Here is a 22,325-nt window from a genome sequence, read left to right on the forward strand (position 1 = left end):
AAGCTGAATATTTTTTTAAAAGGTGAGAGACTAGTAAATGTTGCTATTCAGAGGGATTTGGGTGACATAGGATCATAGAAAATTTATGGCACAGAAGGAGGCCATTCGGCCCAACATGTCCACGTCGGACGAAAATGAACCACCCAGCCCAATTGCACTTTCCAGCACTTGGTCCGTAGCATTGTAGGTCACGGCACTCCAGGTTCTGTGATTCGTGTCCTCGTACATGAATCACAGAAAGTTAACATGCAGGTACAGCAAACAATTAGGAAGGCAAATGGTATGTTAGACTTTATTGCAAGGGGGATGGAGTATAAGAGTAAGGAAGTCTTGCTGCAATTATATAGGGCTTTGGTGAGACCACACCTGGAGTACTGTGTATAGTTTTGGTCTCCTTATCTAAGGAAGGATACACTTGCCTGAGAGGTGGTGCAACGAAGATTCAGTAGATTGATTCCTGGGATGAGAGATTGAGTAGAATGGGCCTTTATTCTCTGGAGTTTAGAAGAATGAGAGGTGAACTCGTTGAAACGTATAAAATTCTTGGAAGGCGTGACAGGGTAGATACTGAGAGGTGGTTTCCCCTGGCTGGAGAGTCTAGAACTAGGAGTAAATGGGGGCGAAATTGGGCCACGTAGCACTCAATGTGTAGGCGCTAATCCCCGAAAATGGCGTCCGAGATGCACGCACACAATTCCAACGTCACGTGGTAAAGGTGGCTGTGCACACACACCTAATGAATGCCAGAAGCATGTAGAGTAGGGAGATTATGACGTAGATCAGTGTGATTTAAAAGGACCACTGCTATGTTGGAATTCCACACTCCATCCAACACACTGTCTTAACCTCGCATAACTAAACAGGCCTTAAACGGCAGGGTAGTGGGCACGAGTGATTAAATGACAAAAGGGACGATGGTGCAAAGCAAGGAGGGTGATAATGGGACAAGTAAAGAAACAAAAGATGGGTCTAGAGGAGCTGTAAATGGCAACAGCAGAACCATTACCAGCACCTGCTGTTTAAAAAAAGATACACAAAGATACTCCCAAAGATACACAAAGCCAACACACCCGGACGTCCTATCGTATCAGGCAACTGAACCCTGTGTGAGAACCTCTCTGGATACATCGAGGGCATCCTGAAACCCATCGTACAGGGAACCCCCAGCCTCTGTCGCGACACTACAGACTTCCTACAAAAACTCAGTACCCACGGACCAGCTGAACCAGGAACACTTCTCACCACGATGGATGTCTCGGCACTCTACACCAGTATCCCCCACGATGACGGCATCGCTGCGACAGCATCAATACTCAACACCAACAACAGCCAATCTCCAGACGCCATCCTACAACTCATCCGCTTCATCCTGGATCACAATGTCTTCACCTTCGATAACCAGTTCTTTACCCAAACACACGGAACAGCCATGGGGACCAAATTCGCACCCCAATACGCCAACATTTTCATGCACAAGTTCGAGCAGGACTTCTTCATAGCACAGGACCTCCAACCAACGCTATACACCAGATACATCGACGACATTTTCTTTCTATGGACCCACGGCGAGGAATCACTAAAGAGACTACACGATAACATCAACAAGTTCCATCCCACCATCAAGCTCACCATGGACTACTCCTCAGAATCAGTTTCTTTCTTGGACACACGAATCTCCATCAAAGACGGGCACCTCAGCACCTCACTCTACCGCAAGCCCACGGACAACCTCACAATGCTCCACTTTTCCAGCTTCCACCCTAACCACATCAAAGAGGCCATCCCCTATGGACAGGCCCTGCGAATACACAGGGTCTGCTCAGACGAGGAGGAACGCGATGGACACCTACAGACGCTGAAAGACGCCCTCGTAAGAACGGGATATGACGCTCGACTCGTCGATCGACAGTTCCGACGGGCCACAGAGAAAAACCGCATAGACCTCCTCAGAAGACAAACACGGGACGCAACCAACAGAGTACCCTTCGTCGTCCAGTACTTCCCCGGGGCGGAGAAACTACGCCATGTTCTCCGCAGCCTTCAACATGTCATCAATGATGACGAACACCTCGCTATGGCCATCCCCACACCTCCACTACTCGCCTTTAAACAGCCACCCAACCTCAAACAGACCATCGTTCGCAGCAAATTACCCAGCTTTCAGGAGAACAGCGTCCACGACACCACACAACCCTGCCACGGTAACCTCTGCAAGACATGCCAGATCATCGACACAGATACTACCATCACACGAGAGGACACCACCCACCAGGTGCATGGTTCATACTCCTGTGACTCGGCCAACGTTGTCTACCTCATACATTGCAGGAAAGGATGCCCCAGAGCATGGTACATTGGCGAGACCATGCAGACGCTGCGACAACGGATGAACGGACACCGCGCAACAATCACCAGACAGGAGGATTCCCTCCCAGTCGGGGAACATTTCAGCAGTCAATGACATTCAGCCACCGACCTTCGGGTAAGCGTACTCCAAGGCGGCCTTCGAGACACACGACAACGCAAAATCGTCGAGCAGAAATTGATAGCCAAGTTCCGCACCCATGAGGACGGCCTCAACCGGGATCTTGGGTTCATGTCACGCTACACGTTACCCCACCAGCGAACAAATGTTATCTGTTTTTAATATAACGGGTCATTTGCTGTCTTTTCTATGTTTCTGCCTCTCTCTCTCTTTTTTTTTTGGTGGTTTGTATATTCGGTGGACTTGTAGGTAACAACTCTCTGTCTGCACACTGTGATTGCCTTGGCAACGGGCAGTTGGAAAGACTATCTGTAATCACCAGGTATTGTTCTGTGATTTATAAATGCGAAGGTTTCGAGGATTTCATTTCCACAACATTCACCTGAGGAAGGAGGAAGCCTCCGAAAGCTTGTGAATTTCAAATAAAATTGTTGGACAATAACTTGCTGTTGTAAAATTGTTTAAAAAAATGGGAGCAGTGGTTATGATCTGAAGTTATTGAAATCAATGTTGAGTCCAGAAGGTTGTAAAGTGCCGAATTGAAAGATGAGGTGCTGTTCCTCGAGCTTCCGTTGAGCTTCATTGGAACAGTGTCGAAGGCTGAGGACAGAGATGTCAGAGTGGGAGTGGGATGGAGAATCAAAATGGCAAGCAACCGACAGGTCAGGGTCACGCTTGCAGACTGAACGGAGGTGTTGAGCAAAGCGATCAGTCTGCGGTTAGTCTCCCCAATGTAGAGGAGACCGCATTGTGGGCAGCGGATACAGTATAGTAAATTGAAAGAAGTACAAGTAAACCGCTGTTTCACCTGGAAGGAGTGTTTGGGGCCCTGGGCAGTGGGAAGGGAGAAGGTGAAAGGGCAGGTGTTGCATCTTCTGCGCTCACACGGGCAGGTGCCGGGGGAAGGAGAGCGGGTGTTGGGGGTGATGGAAGAGTGGACCAGGGTGCTGTGGAGAGAGTGGTCCCTTCGGAATGCTGAAAGGGGAGGGGAGGGGAAGACGTGTTTGGTGGTGGGATGGCGGTGGAGGTGGCAGAAATGGCGGAGGATGATGAATATGGAGGCTGGTGGGGTGGAAGTTGAGGAGAAGGGTGTGCCCTATCGTGGTTCTGGGAGGAGAGGAAAGGGTGAGGGCAGAAGTGCAGGAAACGGGACAGACACAGTCGAGGGACCTGTCAACTACAGTGGAGGGGAATCCTCGGTTGAGGAAAAAGGAAGACCTATTGGAAGTACTGGTGATCAAGCCATTTGGCTTGAGCATAAAATTAATGGGCCATAATTTTGCTGTAGCAGGGCATCTAATGGCATCTGCTGTTAGTTAGACTTGCCCTTGCACGTTTAGGTTTTTAAATTTTTTGTGTGGCAAGTTGCTGAAGGTGCGAGCTGCTAACGTCACAGCGAGGGAAACAGGGCATCTGGGACTTGTGTGAACGGGGCAAGCAACTGGGTATCTCCTTAATCAATCAGATTGCAAGGACTGAGTCATTTACAGTGCAAGGACTGAGAAGGAAGTGAAAATTAGAGTGGGTGAATTCAATATCAAATCAGGTACAGAAAGAGAAATAAAGAGAGGGAAAGAAAGATTGAATTAATAGAGAGAGAGAAAAGAGGGACAGAAAGGAAAAGTAAGAAAACATTTTTAAATTTTATACTTTTAAAATCTTGAACAACAATTATAATCTGAAGGAATGAGACTCCACATTTGAAAGAGTTAATTTTCAGTGCCAGAGAAGTTGACTGGCAGTAATTAACACTTATCACATCCTTAAAAGGGTACTTAGACTAAAATGGACAAGACTTAATTTTCTGTGGTGAGTTTAGTGCGTATCTACTGCGCAAATATTGGAACTTCATGCCATTCATGGAATAGAATCATAGAAAGGTTACAGCACGGAAGGAGGCCATTCGGCCCACTAAGTCCGCACCGGCTCTATGCAAGAGCAATCCACCCAGACCCACGCCCCCGCCCTATCCCCATAGCCCTGCAAATTTTTTCCTTTCAAATACTTATCCAGTTCCCTTTTGAAGGCCATGATTGAATCTGCCTCCACCATGCCCTTGGGCAGTGCATTCCAGATCCTAACCACTCGCTGTGTAAAAAAGTTTTTCCTCATGTCACCTTTGGTTCTTTTGCCAATCACCTTAAATCTATGTCCTCTGGTTCTGACCCTTCCACCAATGGGAACAGTTTCTCTCTATCTACTCTGTCTTGACCCTTCATGATTTTGAATACCTCTATCAAATCTTCTCTCAACCTTCTCTGTTCCAAGGAGAACAACCCCAGCTTCTCCAGTCCATCCACATAACTAAAGTCCCTCATCCCTGGAATCATTCCAGTAAATCTCTTCTACACCATCTCTAAGGCCTCCACATCTTTCCTGAAGTGCGGTGCCCCCAGAACTAGACAATACACCAGCTGTGGCTGAACAAGTGTTTTATAAAAGGTTCGTCATGACTTCCTAACTTTTGTACTCTATGCCTCTATTTATAAAGCCCAGGATCCCATATGCTTTTTAACTGCTTTCTCAACCTGCCCTGCCACCTTCAACAATTTGTGCACATATACCCCCAGATCTCTCTGTTCCTGTACCGCTTTTAGAGTTATGCCCTCTAGTTTATATTGCATCGCCTCATTCTTCCTACCGAAATGTATCACTTTACATTTTTCTGCGTTAAATTTAATCTGCCACATGTCCGCCCATGCCACCAGCCTGTCTATATCCTCTTGAAGTGGAGATGCCGGTGATGGACTGGGGTGGACAAATGTAAGGAATCTTACAACACCAGGTTATAGTCCAACAGTTTTATTTGAAAATCACAAGCTTTCAGAGCTTACCTCCTTCGTCAGGTGAGTGAGTGAAGGTCACTCACCTGACGAAGGAGGTAAGCTCCGAAAGCTTGTGATTTTCAAATAAAACTGTTGGACTATAACCCGGTGTTGTAAGATTCCTTACATATATCCTCTTGAAGACAGTATCCTCCTCACTGTTCACTACCCTTCCAAGTTTGGGGTCTTCTGAAAATTTTGAAATTGTGCCCTGTACACCCAAGTCCAAGTCATTAATATATATCAAGAAAAGCAGTGGTCCCAGCACTGATCTCTGGGGAACACCACCGTACACCTCCCTCCAGTCCGAAAAACAAACGTTCACCACTGCTCTCTGTTTCCTGTCACTTAGCCAATTCTGTATCCATGTTGCTACTGCCCCCTTTATTCCATGGGCCGCAATCTTGATGATAAGCCTACCATGCGGCACTTTATCAAACGCCTTTTTAAGTCGACATACACCACATCAACTGCATTGCCCTCATCTACCCTCTCTGTTACCTCATCAAAAAACTCTATCAGGTTAGTTAAACACAATTTGCCTTTAACAAATCCGTGCTGGCTTTCCCTAATCAATCCGCGCTCGTCCAAGTGACTGGTAATTCTGTCCCAGATTATAGTTTCTAAAAGTCTCCCCACCACTGAGGTTAAACTGACTGGCCTGTAGTTGCTGGGTTTATCCTTACACCCTTTTTTGAACAAGGGTGTGACATTTGCAATTCTCCAGTCCTCTGGCACCAACCCCGTATCTAAGGAGGTTTGGAAGATTATGGCCAGTACCTCCGCAATTTCCACCCTAACTTCCCTCAGCAACCTAGGATGCATTTCAATGGTGAGGCAGACAGAGAGATGCCATTTTTGCAAAGCTGACGGTGGAGCAGTTCAGCTCAGACAGTAACTTTTGGATATCTGCATTTAATCACGTATCTGCCCCTCGCCCGAAGTTGCTGTAGCATTTGCCCATAAATAACGGCGAATGCCATTATCCTCACCGTTATTTTGACAGCAAATTCTGGCCCAATATTAAGGCTAAGCTTAGTTCAATAATCAATAGTACTACCGGGAATTAAGACTGGTTCCTTATCGGAGAGGGCAAACCATGGTCACTGGGTCAAAATCCTGGAACTCCCTACCAAACAGAACTGTGGGAGCACCTTCACCATACCGACTGCAACGGTTCCAGAAGACGACTCACCACCACCTTCTCAAGTGCAACAATGGATGAGCAATAAATGCCAGCGTTGCTAGTGACACCTATAAACCCAGAAAGATTTTTTTTTAAGTCCTGATAGGACAATTTCCTATGTTAAAGGTGTTATAAAAATGCAAGTTGTTTTTATCAGGCTCCTGTTAGATTGATTCCATGTTTTGTTACTGTTGTAGTACTAAGAACATAAGAAACAGGAGCAGGAGTAGGCCATACGGCCCCTCGATCCTGCTCCGCCATTCAATAAGATCATGGCCGATCTTCGACCTCAACTCCACTTTCCCGCCCGATCCCCATATCCCTTAGAGTTCAAAAATATATCGATCTCTGCCTTGAATATACTCAATGACCGAGCATCCACAGCCCTCTGGGGTAGAGAATTCCAAAGATTCACCACCCTTGATGCAGCTTTCCTTCTTTTAGTGCACCTTTTTAACAACGTATTTGAAAATTCACCACCAATTTCTTATGCACAACCTGATCCTCAGGACATGTAACAAATTTAATTTTAAAGGCTGTCGATTGCTGTGATACAAGTTGACATGGTATAACACCCATTTTCTGACAGTAGAAAGGAGGGGGGGGGGTGCGGTAATAGCATGCTGATTGCAGTCTTTCTTGGAATTAAGTAGGTATCTTACCCATAGAGTCCATTTTGTTCTGCATCTGTTGCACCTAGGTCAAAACCATAATTAACTGGTATATCAAAACTGTCAGGTTCTCATAACTAAAATGTCCTCTGAACTAGTCAGTCAGTCAGTTTGCGAGATGGAAGTACAGTACAGCAAGTTCCAACACAAACAAAAGTATGGGGATGACCACCTGTGGTGTCTGACAAGTGCCATCTATTTTCGGGCTGAGCTTATTGATTAATAGTCCAGTGATATACATTAATTGTTTCTAACACTTGGCTGCATTTGGTGATTAATGCGTGCTAGTAATCTGTGGTAATGACCTGCACATCCATAAGAATAGAAGCCATTCTCCCCGCATGCAGCTGTGAAAACCTTAAGATTGGAGGGCACTCTGTGCATCAAGATATAAACATCGCACTAGTTTGAAAGATTAGTCAACGTTATTATTGTCTATCATCAAATAAACTCATATTATTCTCTGTACAAGTCTTTACCGTCCAGGATTGACTCCCATCAATATCACCATCCTCAGGGCTATTCTCTTGTGTAGATTCCATTTTTCAATTGATGTGGCCAAGCAAATAACGCCAATCAGCAAGAGATGGAAATCTTTGAAATAGGTAGATGCAACCTGAAAACATTCATCCAATAGTTATTTGAAATAATTTTGTGGAGAAAACTGTCCTTCCATGCAGAGTGTGCACATGTGACTCATTTTTTAAATATACTGCTGATATTATCAAAACTGTGGTGTAAGTCACCGTTGATTAGCTAATACTTAAAAAGGCTGAAAAGATGCATCTATTGGAATGTACACTTCTGTTCATTTCCAAGAAAGTTGTACCATTACTCACCTCTGTGGACTGCATGATGCCAAAGAGAGGAAACATGAGGGCTGGGAGTAAAGCTGCTACAGAAAGAGGCATTGCTTCCGTGAGCCAATATATCGCGACCACAAGCATCGTATATGCACATTCTGATTCCTAATGACCAGAAGAGGGGGAAAAAAACAGCATCAACAGTTACATGTTCAAAGCATACGAAGAGGCAATGAAGTTGATCTTTTATTCCCAAATACCGCTGGGAATCTCCTCGGTGGTTCTACCCATCAACCGCCATAACTTCGGCAGAAACCCCGTTTTCCTGTCTATCTGGGGTTACTCCTTCCAGGCAATACTTTTAAATTCAACTTGCTCCTAATCAATTTTTCGAGATGCCTGCCCCCTTAAGTTGCTTCAGGCATTTAAATCTGCCAGCAGCAAACTAGTTCTTGCACCCCCCCCGCCGCCTTCCAAATCAGAGGTGCTTCTGATGCCTGGGCTCACCCCAATTTCATTCACTTATTTTTTCCTTCGTTCAGAGGTCTGGGTCAATGCTGCTGTCAATATTAGTCAATCATTGGGTGATAATTGATCAGTTTCTACTACGCAGGATTAGCCGTGCCTGATTTTTAACTGCCCTTCCGAAAACAGAGTTTTATTGCTGTCATAAAGTGACCTCCCTTATCCAAATCTGTTGAAGTTTTCTCTTTTCATGTCCACATACAATATGGATGCAAGATATACTAGCGGTTCCGAATGTACTTGTACTTGGCCTACCAATCACTGCAGGCAGTGAAATGCCGACTGAAATGTAGAATGAAATATAAAGTTAGTTCACAGATTCATTTATGCTGTTTTCCTTGGTTGCAAAACCTGGTCAGTATCGACACAGCGGTAACAATTCCCTGAAACATTACGTACATCAGACAGTGCCACATTATCATACAACACATGTTCTTTGTTGTACAGCAAGATAGTGTGGGGATTTGTATCTGGTCATCTACAACTGCCTGATCGGAATGATTTCAACTTGCTACAGATTTAAAACTGACGCACTGCTGGAAATGACATTCTGGGATCGCCCGCCCGTTGTGGAATCTGATCCGATCTCAATCGAATGAAAATTGGGCAGGTTTTGTTAAAGGCGGGACACCAGATTACCACTCATGCAGTGAAGATGAAAATTTACCCCCCTGACATTAAAAATCTTATTTCAGGTTGTTTTGAGAACAACCCTGAAATTAACAACTTTAATAGAAAAATTAATTCCAGTTTGAAGAACAGTTTAGAGCAAGATAAGTTCAAATGTAATTTAAAAGAGTGCAGCTGCTCACGGTGACAAATGAAAAATTGCACTTGAAATATGTAATGTTTATTTTGTAAGGTGTGTTTTTTTATATATGTATCTTTATATATCTGCAAGTGACCACAAAAAACAGCAGGTAAAGGGTTAACATAGAGGAGGGAAATCATGTTAGTGACTATTATTTCCCAATGGGGTCCAGTGGGGTTCAGAAGGTTGAGCGTGAATCCAGAGCCAATACAACCTTCCTGGTAGAATCAGGTTTGGCTCTTTCTAAGCTAAATATAGCAGTGAAATGAAATGTTAAAGAAGCCCCTGTATTCCACGGAGATGCAACTGATAAATACAATGGAGCTGATAATATGACCACCACATAGCCCTGCCAATGCTAGCATTGTTCATGTGCTCCAATCACAACTCCTCCAATAATGACAGAGCCCATTCCCACCTACAGGACCTGGATAACATCCAGGCTTGGGCGGACAAGTGACAGGTAACATTTGTGCCAACTAAGTGCCAAGCACTGACTATCTTTTTTTTATTCATTCGTGGGATGTGGGTGTCGCTGGCAAAGCCAGGATTTATTGCCCATCCCTAATTCTCCTTGACAAGGTGGTGGTGAGCCGTCTTATTGAACCGCTGCAGTCCGTGTGGTGAAGGTTCTCCCACAATGCTGCTAGGTAGGGAGTTCCAGGATTTTGACCCAGCGACGATGAAGGAACGGCGATATATTTCCAAGTCGGGATGGTGTGTGACTTGGAGGGGAACGTTCAGGTGGTGGTGTTCCCATATGCCTGCTACCCTTGTCCTTCTAGGTGGTAGAGGTCGCGGGTTTGGGAGGTGCTGTCGAAGAAGCCTTGGCAAGTTGCTGCAGTGCACCTTGTAGATGGTACACACTGCAGCCACAGTGTGCCAGTGGTGGAGGGAGTGAATGTTTAGGGTGGTGGATGGGGTGCCAATCAAGCGGGCTGCTTTGTCCTGGATGGTGTTGAGCTTTTTGAGTGTTGTTGGAGCTGAGCTCATCCGGGCAAGTGGAGAGTATTCCATCACATTCTTAACTTGTGCCTTGTAGATGGTGGGAAGGCTTTGGGGAGTCAGGAGGTGAGTCACTCGCCACAGAATACCCAGCCTCTGACCTGCTCTTGTACCACACTATTTATGTGGCTGGTCAGTGGTGACCCCCAGGATGTTGATGGTGGAGGATTTGGCGATGGTAATGTTGTTGAATGTCATGGGAAGGTGGTTAGACTCTCTTTTGTTGTAGATGGTCATTGCCTGGCACTTGTCTGGCACGAATGTTACTTGCCACTTATCAGACCAAGCCTAGATGTTGTCCAGGTCTTGCTGCATGCCGGCATGGACAGCTTCATTATCTGAGGGGTTGCAAATGGAGCTGAACACTATGCAAGCATCAACGAACATCCCCATTTCTGAACTTATGATGGAGGGAAGGTCATTGATGAAGCAGCTGAAGATGGTTGGGCCGATGACACTGCCTTGAGGAACTCCTACAGCGATGTCCTGGGGCTGAGATGATTGGCCTCCAATCTGCACCACCATATTCCTTTGTGCTAGGTATGGCTCCGGCCACTGGAGAGATTTCCCCCTGATTCCCATTGACTTCAATATTACTAGGGCACGATTTCAAAATTTGCAGATGACACAAAACTTGGAAGGGTAGTAAACAGTGAGGAGGATAGTGATAGACTTCAAGAGGATATAGACAGGCTAGTGGCATGGACGGACATGTGGCAGATGAAATTTAACCCAGAAAAATGCAAAGTAATACATTTCAGTAGGAAGAACGAGGAGAGGCAATATAAACTAGAGGGCACAACTCTAAAAGAGGTTCAGGAATAGAGAGATCTGGGGGTATATGTGCACAAATCACAGGTGGCAGGGCAGGTTGAGGAAGCGGTTAAAAAAGCATACGGGATCCAAGGCTTTATAAGTAGAGGCATAAAGTACAAAGGTATGGAAGTCATGATGATCCTTTATAAAACACTGATTTGGCCACAACTGGAGTATTGTGTCCAGTTCTGGGCACTACATTTAGGAAGGATGTGAAGACCTTAGAGAGAGTGCAGGAGAGATTTACTAGAATGATTCTAGGGATGAGGGACTTTAGTTACGTGGATAGACTGGAGAAATTGGGGTTGTTCTCCTTGGAACAGAGAAGGTTGCAAGGAGATTTGATAGAGGTATTCAAAATCATGAAGGGTCTAGACAGAGTAGATAGAGAGAAACTGTTCCCACTGACAGAAGGATCAAGAACAGAGGGCATAGATTTAAGGTGATTGGCAAAAGAACCAAAGGGGACATGAGGAAAAAGTTTTTTACACAGCGAATGGTTAGGATCTGGAATGCACTGCCTGAGGGAGTGGTGGAGGCAGATTCAATCATGGCCTTCAAAGGGGAACTGGATAAGTACTTGAAAGGCAAAATTTTGCAGGGCTACAGGGATAGGGTGGGGGAAGTGGGACTAGCTGGATTGTTCTTGCATAGATCCGGCACGGACTCGATGGGCCGAATGGCCTCCTTCAGTGCTATAAGCTTTCTCTGATTCTATAGGGCTCCTTGATGCCACACTTGGTCAAGGGCAGTCACTCTCTCCTCACCTCTGTAATTCAGCTCTTCTGTCCACGTGACCAAGGCTGTAATGAGGTCAGCAGCCGAGTAGTCCTGGTGGAACCCAAACTGAACATCGGTAAGCGGGCTATTGGTGAGTAGGTTTCGCTTGATAGCACTGTCGATCACACCTTCCATCACTTTGCTGATGATTGAGAGTAGACTGATGGGGCGGTAATTGGCCGGATTGGATTTGTCCTGCTTTTTGTAGACAGGACATACCTGGGCAATTTTCCACTTTGTCGGGTGGATGTCAGTCTTGTAGTTGTACTGGAACAGCTTGACTAGAGGCGTGGCTAGTTCTGGAGCGCAAATCTTCAGCACTACAGCCAGGATGTTGTCAGGGCCCATAGCCTTTACTGTATCCAGTGCACTCAGCTGTTTCTTGATATCACGTGGATTGAATTGAATTGGCTGAAGACTGGCTTCTGTGATGGTGGGGATCTCGGGAGGAGGCCGAGACGGATCATCCACTTGGCACTTCTGGCTGAAGATGGTTGCAAATGCTTCAGCCTTGTCTTATGCACTCACGTGCTGGGCTCTGCCATCATTGAAGATGGGGATCTTCACGGATCCTCCTTCTCCTGTTAGTTGTTTAATTGTCCACCACCATTCACGACTGGATGTGGCAAGACTGCAGAGCTTTGATCTGATGGTGATGGGATCGCTTAGCTCTGTCTATAGCATGCTGCTTCCGCTGTTTAGCATGCATGTAGTCCTATGTTGTAGCTTCAACAGGTTGGCACCTCATTTTTAGGTACACCTGGTGCCACCCCTGGCATGCTCTCCTAATTGAACTGGGGTTGATCTCCTGGCTTGATGGTAATGGTAGAGTGAGGGATATGCCGGGCCATGAGGTTACAGATTGTGATGGAATACAATTCTGCTGCTGCTGATGGCTCACAGCGCCTCATGGATGCCCAGTTTTGAATCTATCCCATTTAGCACGGTGGTAGTGCCACACAACACGTTGGACGGTGTCCTCAGTGTGAAGACAGGACTTCATCTCCACAAGGACTGTCATGGACAGATGCATCTGCAACAGGTAGATTGGTGAGGACAAGGTCAAGTAGATTTTTCCCTTGTGTTGGTCCTCTCACCACCTGCTACAGTCCCAGTCTGGCAGCTATGCCCTTCAGGATATAGGTTGTACCGAGCCACTCTTGGTGATGGGCATTGAAGTCCCTCACCCAGTACACATTCTGTGCCCTTGCTCAACATGGTGGAGTACTGATTCATCAGCTGAGGGAGGGCGGTAAGTGGTAATCAGCAGGAGGTTTCCTTGCCCATGTCTGACCTGATGCCATGAGATTTCATGGGGTCTGGAGTCAATGTTGAGGACTCCCAGGGCCACTCCCTCTTGACTGTATACTACTGTGCCGCCACCTCTGGTGGGTCTGTCCTGTCGGTGGGACAGGACATACCCAGGGATGGTGATGGAGGAGTCTGGGACGTTGGCTGAAAGGTATGATTCTGTGAGTATGGCTATGTCAGGCTGTTGCTTGAGTAGTCTGTGGGACAGCTCTCCCAATTTTGGCACAAGTCCCCAGATATTAGTGAGGACGACTTTGCAGGGTTGATTGGGTTTGGTTTGCCTTTAACCTTTGTCGTGTCTGGTGCCTAGTGATCCATCCGGTTTTATTCTTATTATGACTTTTTGTAGCAGCATTGTACAACTGAGTGGCTTATTAGGCCATTTCAGAATCAACCACATTGCTGTGGGTCTGGGGTCACATATAATACAGACCGGATAAGGACAGTCGGTTTCTTTCCCTGAGGGCCATTCGTGAACCAGATGGGTTTTTACGACAATCCGTTAGTTTCATGGTCACCATTACTGAAACTAACTTTTTAACTGAATTTAAATTCCCTAGCTGCTGTGGCAGGATTTGAACTCATAACTCAGGATTATTGTTCCAGGCCTCTGGATTACTAGTCCAATAACATAACCACTATGCTACCATATCCAACAAGAAAAGCTGAACCACCTCCCCCGACTTTCCGAGGCAGTGTAAAAGCTGGATCTTAAACATACACACCTTTTAATCCAATATTCCTTCAGACAAGACATCAAAACAAGATCCTATCTGCCTATTCCAATGGTTTCAGTAGACATTTGAGATGCCATGGGACTATTTAAAGAAGAGCAGGAAGTACAAAAAACTAATTGGTCATTCATTTTGTTGCCTTTTGTGAGTTATTGCTGGTGGATTATGGCCCCTACTTTAGTTGTGTGAAGCACTCTGAAATGCTTCAACGTAATAAGGCAATATATCAATGCAAATGTTATTTTATATAAGACCATACCCACTTCTTTAGAATGACTATTTCATTATATGACTTTTACTTCATTTATTAAAAGTAATTTTAAAAGCAGAATAAACTGCATTTACCCTGAGTTTTAGCACAACAGTTGTACAATCAGAACTGCTGTCCATCAATACAGTCTTCCCACATTGTCTTTCTCTGTCATAGCACAGCATGACACAAAAATGGCTCCTTCTATTATAGAAAGCTTATATCAACTTCTCTCCTTGTAATAAGGTTCCACATCCTTTTTTCAAATCTGGCAGTGTTTGATTTCTCCTATTATTATGCATGGCACAAACAAGATTATATTAAGTTCAATGGGCCAGGTAACTACAGCATTTGAGCATTGGACTCACATCTCAGTCTCAATTAACATTTGCACTTGAGCTTTTACTGGAGGCTGAGTTTGTCAGTCATAGATATGACCTCTAGGTGTTACATGTACCAAACATCGTACATCAATGCTTTAATTTTTGTAATAGCCTCCTGTGAGACACTTCATCAAACGCCTTCTGAAAATCCATATGCACTATATCTGTTGCATTCCCTTTATCTGTACAATCAGTCACTCCTTCAAAAGCTGTATTAAATTTGTCAAACAGGCCTGTATTTAACCAATCGATTTCAAATTGTTTGCCAACAACTGACCTTAGACTAGTTACCTAATTTATCTTTCTCTTCCTTCTTAAACTGAGGTGTTACATTTTTTTTATTCGTTCATGGGATGTGGGCGTCGCTGGCAAGGCCAGCATTTATTGCCCATCCCTAATTGCCCTTGAGAAGGTGGTGGTGAGCCGCCTTCTTGAACCGCTGCAGTCCGTGTGGTGAAGGTTCTCCCACAGTGCTGTTAGGAAGGGAGTTCCAGGATTTTGACCCAGCGACGATGTAGGAATGGCGATATATTTCCAAGTCAGGATGGTGTGTGACTTGGAGGGGAACGTGCAGGTGATGTTGTTCCCATGTGCCTGCTGCTCTTGTCCTTCTAGGTGGTAGAGCTCATGGGTTTGGGAGGTGCTGTCGAAGAAGCCTTGGCAAATTGCTGCAGTGCATCCTGTGGATGGTACACACTGCAGCCACTGTGCGTCGGTGGTGAAGGGAGTGAATGTTTAGGGTGGTGGATGGGGTGCCAATCAAGTGGGCTGCTTTGTCCTGGATGGTGTCGAGCTCCTTGAATGGTGTTGGAGCTGCACTCATCCAGGCAAGTGGAAAGTATCCCATCACATTGGCTGCCCTCGAATCCCCCAACACAATTTGTATATCTTAGGATTGAAAAATTGTCAGCAGAGCCTCGGCTATCTCCTCTCTGACATCTCTCACGAGTCTTGCTTTCAGGACCCAGTGACTTATCCACTTTTCATTTTGCTAATTTTTCAGAACCAGTTCCCTTTCTACAGTTATCGCTTGCAATTGCTCCACATTCTCCTTTAATACATTTACATTCTCACTTTTACTGTCATTTGTAAATACAGATGCAAAATATTTATTTAATATCTCCATTATATCTTCATTGCCCACAACTGGATTGTCCCCTCATCCCTGAGTGATCCTATACTCTCTTTAATTATTCATCTACTTTTTATATGTTTACAAAAGCTATTACAATTTCCTTTTGTATTATCTGCTAGCCTTTTTTCATATTCCCTTTCAGCACTTCTAATCTTTTTAACCTTCCCATAACACTGTCTATATATTGCTTAGGATTTTCGTTAGTATTGTTGACATTCATTTTATAATATGTCTTCCTTTTAAGTTTCAGTTTAGTATTTATCCGTTGAACGGTATCCTTTCATGCAATCCATTTTTGTTTTGTAAGAATATATTTATTTTGTACTGTATCCATCTCATATTTTAAGATTCCACATTACTAATCCATTATCCTGTTTGTTAACTTCTCTACCCAGTCAATTTGGGTCAGATCTCTTCTTATCTCACTGAACTTTGCCCTTTCCAATCCTACACACTTATCTTTGACTCTTCATTATTCTTCTCTATTTTCTCATTGAATCTAACTATTTCCCAATTGTTCCCTACTCTCACATCAATTATTTGTCCCTCATTTTCCAGAACTAAGTGAAGCAATGCTTCTTTCCTTGTTGGACTTGAAACTCATGTGTTACATTGGCTGCCCTCTAATCTCCAAAACAATTTGCATATCTAAGAAAATCTCAAAAGCAGTTTTGAAAGCATTCTGAAAAGAGTATCCAACTTTGACCACATGCATTACCTTTATCTTAGTCCACCTTTGGATAATTAAAATCACCCAACATTATTGCCTTGCTTTTTCTTGTATACCTTTCAGAAATGTCTACAAATCTCCACCTCAATCTCTTCTCCAGTGTTCGGTAGCCTGAAATGCAAACCAAAAATTGTACCATTTCTCTTCCTATTCCTTGACTCTATTCAATATAAATTCTGTCTTAACATAATCCCCTAGAACATCCTTATGTGCTAGTGCTGTGATAGAGTCAGGGCCCAACCTGACACTGGAGTAACGCAGTGCAAGGCTCTCCAGACTTGGGGGTCATAGGAACATAGGAACAGGAGTAGGCCATTCAGCCCTTCGTGCCTGCTCCGCCATTTGATAAGATCATGGCTGATCTGTGATCGAAATCCATATACCTGCCTTTGGCCCATATCCCTCAATGCCTTTGATTGCCAAAAAGCTATCTATCTCAGATTTAAATTTAGCAATTGAGCTAGTATCAATTGCCGTTTGCGGAAGAGAGTTCCAAACTTCTACAACCCTTTGTGTGGAGAAATGTTTTCTAATCTCGCTCCTGAAAGGTCTGGCTCTAATTTTTAGACTGTGCCCCCTACTCCTAGAATCCTCAACCAGCAGAAATGGTTTCTCTCTTTCCACCCTATCCGTTCCCCTTAATATCTTATAAACTTCAATCAGATCACCCCTTAACCTTCGAAACTCTAGAGAATACAACCCCAATCTGTGTAATCTCTCCTTGTAACTTAACCCTCGAAGTCCGGGTATCATTCTAGTAAACCTACGCTGCACTCCCTCCAAGGCCAATATGTCCTTCTGAAGGTGCGGTGCCCAGAACTGCTCACAGTACTCCAGGTACGGTCTAACCAGGGTTTTGTATAGCTGCAGCATAACTTCTGCCCCCTTGTACTCTAGTCCTCTAGATATAAATGCCAGCATTCCATTAGCCTTCTTGATTATTTTCTGCACCTGTTCATGACACTTCAATGATCTATGCACCTGAACCCCTAAGTTCCTTTGGACATCCACTGTTTTTAACTTTTTACCATTTAGAAAGTACCCTGTTCTATCCTTTTTTGATCCAAAGTGGATGACCTCACATTTGTCCACATTGAATTCCATTTGCCACAGTTTTGCCCATTCACCTAATCTATCAATATCGCTTTGTAATTTTATGTTTTCATCTACACTGCTTACAATGCCAACAATCTTTGTGTCATCGGCAAACTTAGATATGAGACTTTCTATGCCTTCATCTAAGTCGTTAATAAATATTGTGAATAATTGAGGCCCCAAGACAGATCCCTGCGGGACTCCACCAGTCACATCCTGCCAATGTGAGTACCTACCCATTATCCCTACTCTCTGTCGCCTTTTGCTCAGCCAACTTCCTAACCAAGTCTGTACTTTTCCCTCAATTCCATGGGCTTCCATCTTAGATAACAGTCTCTTATGTGGGACCTTATCAAATGCCATATAAATAACGTCCATATAAATAACATCCATTGACATTCCCCTGTCCACTACTTTAGTCACCTCTTCAAAAAATTCAATCAGTTTTGTCAGGCACAACCTACCTTTCACAAATCCATGCTGGCTCTCTCTGATTAACTGAAAATTCTTGAGCTGTTCAGTCACCCTATCCTTAATTATAGACTCCAGCATTTTCTCCACAACAGATGTTAGGCTAACTGGTCTATAATTCCCTGGTTTCCCTCTCTCTCTTTTCTTAAAAAGCGGAGTGACATGTGCAATTTTCCAATCTAGAGGGACAGTTCCTGAATCTAGAGAACTTTGAAAGATTATAGTTAGGTCATCTGCAATGTGCTCACCTACTTCCTTTAAAACCCTGGGATGGAAACCATCTGGTCCTGGGGATTTGTCACTCTTTAGTGCTATTATTTTCTTCATTACTGTTGTTTTACTTATGTTAATTTTATTGAGTCCCTGTCCCCGATTCAATATGAGTTTTCTTGGGATTTCCGGCATGCTATCCTCTTTTTCAACTGTAAATGATGACGTAAAGTAATCGTTCAACATGTCCGCCATTTCCCCATTGTCAATGACAATATCCCCACTTTCAGTTTCTAAGGGGCCAACATTGCTCTTGACCACCCTCTTTTTCCTAATGTAACTATAAAAGTTCTTCGTATTGGTTTTGATATCCCTTGCAAGTTTCTTTTCATATTCTCTTTTTGTAGCTCTTACTATCTGTTTTGTGACCCTTTGTTGATCTTTGTATCTTTCCCATTCGCCACGATCTATGCCATTTTTTGCCTTTTTGTATGCCCTTTCCTTATGTCTTGTACTGTCCCTTACCTCTTTAGTTGTCCATGGCTGTTTTTTTTGGCAAGCAGAGTTCTTGCCCCTCATGGGTATAAACTGATTCTGTATCACGTTAAATGTTTCTTTAAACATTTCCCACTGATCATCAGTCGTTTTACCCATTAACAGATTTGCCCAGTTTGCTGTGGACAGTCTCTGTCTCTTCCCATTGAAGTCGGCCTTACCCAAGTCTAGAATCTTAGCAGCTGATTCACTTTATTCCCTTTCAAACATTACACTGAATGCGATCATGTTATGATCGCTATTGGATAGATGTTCACGCACAGTTAAGCCGTTAACTAAATCTGGTTCATTACTCATTACTAAATCTAATATGGCTTGCCCCCTTGTTGCCTCTGGGACATACTGCTGTAGAAAACTATCCCGAACACACTCAAGAAATTCACTACCTTTCTGACAGTTGCTAGTCTGCTTTTCCCAATCTATGTGAAGGTTAAAATCCCCCATTAAGACCACTATGCCTTTCTTACATGCTTGTCTAATCTCTGCATTTATACAATCTAGCACTTCAGAGCTGCTGCCAGGGGTCCTATACACAATTCCCACAATAGTCTTAGATCCTTTCCTATTTCTCAATTCAACCCATAAGGTCTCTGTTGGCTGCTTACCTCCTTTATCATTGAAGTGATTTCATCTCTAATCATTAAGGCTATTCCTCCCCCTCTTCCATTTTTCCTATCTCTCCTGTAGACCTTATAACCCGATATATTTAGTTCCCAATCCTGACCATCCTGCAGCCATATCTCAGTGATAGCTATCATGTCATACCCTCCAATTTGAATTTGAACCTGTAGTTCATTTAATTTATTCCTTATACTCCATGCATTTGTATATAGAACTCTTAGTTGGGCCACACATCCTAGCCTGACCTTCAGCTTTGATGTTGGGTTAATCGCCTTACACCTTCTAGTTTTCACTTTATCTGTGGTGTCTAAAGTACACTTTCTTTCTGCTGCTCTATGCTTTTCCCTTTCACTTGTTCTTGAACAACTGTTTGTACTATTTGTATTGTAAATTTCCCCTGGGTCTTCCCCTTTCTTGCTGCTCTCAACTTTACTCCCTTCTGACTCCCCACTCAGGTTCCCATCCCCCTGCCACTCTAGTTTAAACCTTCCCCAACAGCACTAGCAAACACCCCCGTGAGGACATTGGTCCCGGTCCAGCTCGGCTGTAACCCATCTCGCTTGTACAGGTCCCACCTTCCCCAGAACCGGTCCCAATGTCCCAGGAATCTAATTCCCTCCCTCCTACACCATCCCTGCAGCCACGCATTCATCCTGTCTATTCTCCTGTTCCTATACTCACTAGCACGTGGCACTGGTAGTAATCCTGAGATCGCTACCTTTGAAGTCCTGCTTTTTAATTTATCTCCTAACTCCTTCAATTCACCTTGCAGGACCTGATCCATTTTTTTACCTATGTCGTTGGTACCAATATGGACCACGACTACTGGCTGTTCACCCTCCCCCTCCAGAATGTCCTGCAGCCGCTCCGTGACATCCTTTACCCTAGCACCAGGGAGGCAACATAGCATCCTGGAGTCACGTTTGCGGCCACAGAATCCCCTATCACTATAGCCCTGCCACTCTTCTTCCTCCCCTCCTGTGTAGCAGAGCCACCCGTGGTGCCACAAATTTGGCTCTTGCTGCTTTCCCCTGATAAGCCATCTCCCCCAACAGTATCCAAAGCGGTATATCTGTTTGAGAGGGAAATGGCCCCAGGGGACTCCTGCTCTACCTGCCTAGTCCTTTTACTCTGCCTGGCGGTCACCCATTTCCTTTCTGCCTGCGTAATCTTTACCTGCGGTGTGACCACCTCACTGAATTTGCTATCCACGATAGTCTCAGCATCACGGATGCTCCACAGCGAATCCACCCACAGCTCCAGCTCCGAAATGCCGTTAGCCAGTAGCTGCAGCTGGACACACTTCCTGCACACATGGTCACCAGGGACACTGGTAGTGTTCATGACTTCCCACATAGTGCGGGAGGAGCATATCACGGGTCTCACTTCGCTTTGTTTCAGAGTCAGTTCAAACCGTAACACCTGGTTTGCAATATACAAGTTTAGCATTGGTATGAACTTGAAACCCACTTCACGGCAACAATAAACTTGTAGTATACATAGATTTTCTCAGCTTCATTTCATATGGGACCTTTTGAGCCAACAGAGAGAGGACAATTTTATTCCAACAGCTCAAGGAGGATTCAAACCCAGGTGCCCAATGGAAGTACACAGATTTAACCAAGTGCCACATTTGATTATACTCTGTCTCTTATATCACTGCAAATAGCACTCCAAATCAATCCAAATTTGAATAAAGATACCAACTGAAAACATCACAATTTCGGAATGGCACACAGTTGATGTATGTGTTGATGTAGCAATAAATTGGGCCGAGAATTAAAGTTGGTGCATATTTTTCCCAAATGTGATAAGATTCTCATGATCATGCCATTTGAGAAGAGGAGGAAGTTGAAAATTGAGAAAATAATTAAAAATTACAATAATATACAATTTTTTTTAATGACTTTATCCATCAAATTAAACTTATATTTGTGTCTTCTGAGCCTTAGGTTTTGTGACAGTCACAGAATAGAATATAAAACAAAAATATTTTGAAGGAAAAATGCAGCAGTCATTAAGTTAGACAGCATAGAGATAGACTCCTGAGTAGCAGTCAGGACCGAACTTTGAACTAAAACATTAGTATCTCGTTATATAAAGCAGAAAAATAACCTGGGAGAAGGGTGTAATTCACACTTAGGAATTCAGGAATGTATAACCTGGTTTCCTTTCAGTTTTGCAGTTTATTAAATCATGAGAACCTCACAGAAAGAAAGGTTGCTTTGTATAGCCACCCGTGTATCATTTTCTTCATATGCAAGATATTTTGCTCGCAAACATTTTCTGTGTTCTGTTACTGTTTTTGTGTCACATCAATTCAAGATGCTTCAATTTAGAAAGTTTGCAAAGTGGAAAGAAGGTACATAACTCTTTTGTTAGACATTTCTATTTTTTCAATAAGAACTGGCTGGCTAGTTCATCTTAATTTTGAGATGAATGATTAAGGAAAGTTATACTCCAGCAATATTACATATTGCGTTTGATGACAACACACAGACTGTATTGCGTGCCTCATAGAGAACATTAAAATCAAGCATTAAAACCAGTCCAGCCATACATTTGGCTAAAAAGCCTTATCGACTACATGACCCCTCCAATATAATGTTCAGTCAGTAACATCTTTGACTGATATCTTGATTTCTAATGTGAAAACTTTTTGAATACTTGTTTCTGAATAACAGAGGGTACGCACTTTTGTAGCTCCAGCTTCTACGGATCAGAAACTTAAAGGGTCAAATTAAAGAGCACGATCTCCAAACATTTTTAATTTCATAGTTTTTGTTCTTGAGATGTTTTTGCATCACACCAACTATATGACTTTGGAAAATTTGTCTCAAGAAGACTGAACATGGATAAACTAATAAAGGAAATTATCAAACCGGGAACTGGCACAGATGTTTCAAAGAGGAGGGAGGCGAAA

At 43.9% G+C, this 22,325-nt stretch overlaps 1 protein-coding gene across 3 annotated transcripts in view; it reads right to left on the reverse strand.

The window, feature by feature from the left end:
* Positions 1 to 22,325, reverse strand: part of slc13a1 (solute carrier family 13 member 1) — a 72,136-nt gene that overhangs the window by 48,899 nt on the left and 912 nt on the right. For all 3 annotated transcript variants that reach the window (XM_067999807.1, XM_067999806.1, XM_067999804.1), the window contains exons 2-3: positions 8,007 to 8,135; positions 7,647 to 7,783 (exon numbers count right to left, since the gene is read on the reverse strand). In XM_067999807.1, coding sequence (XP_067855908.1) covers positions 7,647 to 7,783; positions 8,007 to 8,135 — 266 coding nt within the window. The remainder of the gene's footprint in view (positions 1 to 7,646; positions 7,784 to 8,006; positions 8,136 to 22,325) is intronic.

This window comes from Heptranchias perlo, chromosome 18, assembly GCF_035084215.1.
Source record: "Heptranchias perlo isolate sHepPer1 chromosome 18, sHepPer1.hap1, whole genome shotgun sequence".
Lineage (NCBI taxonomy): Eukaryota > Metazoa > Chordata > Chondrichthyes > Hexanchiformes > Hexanchidae > Heptranchias > Heptranchias perlo.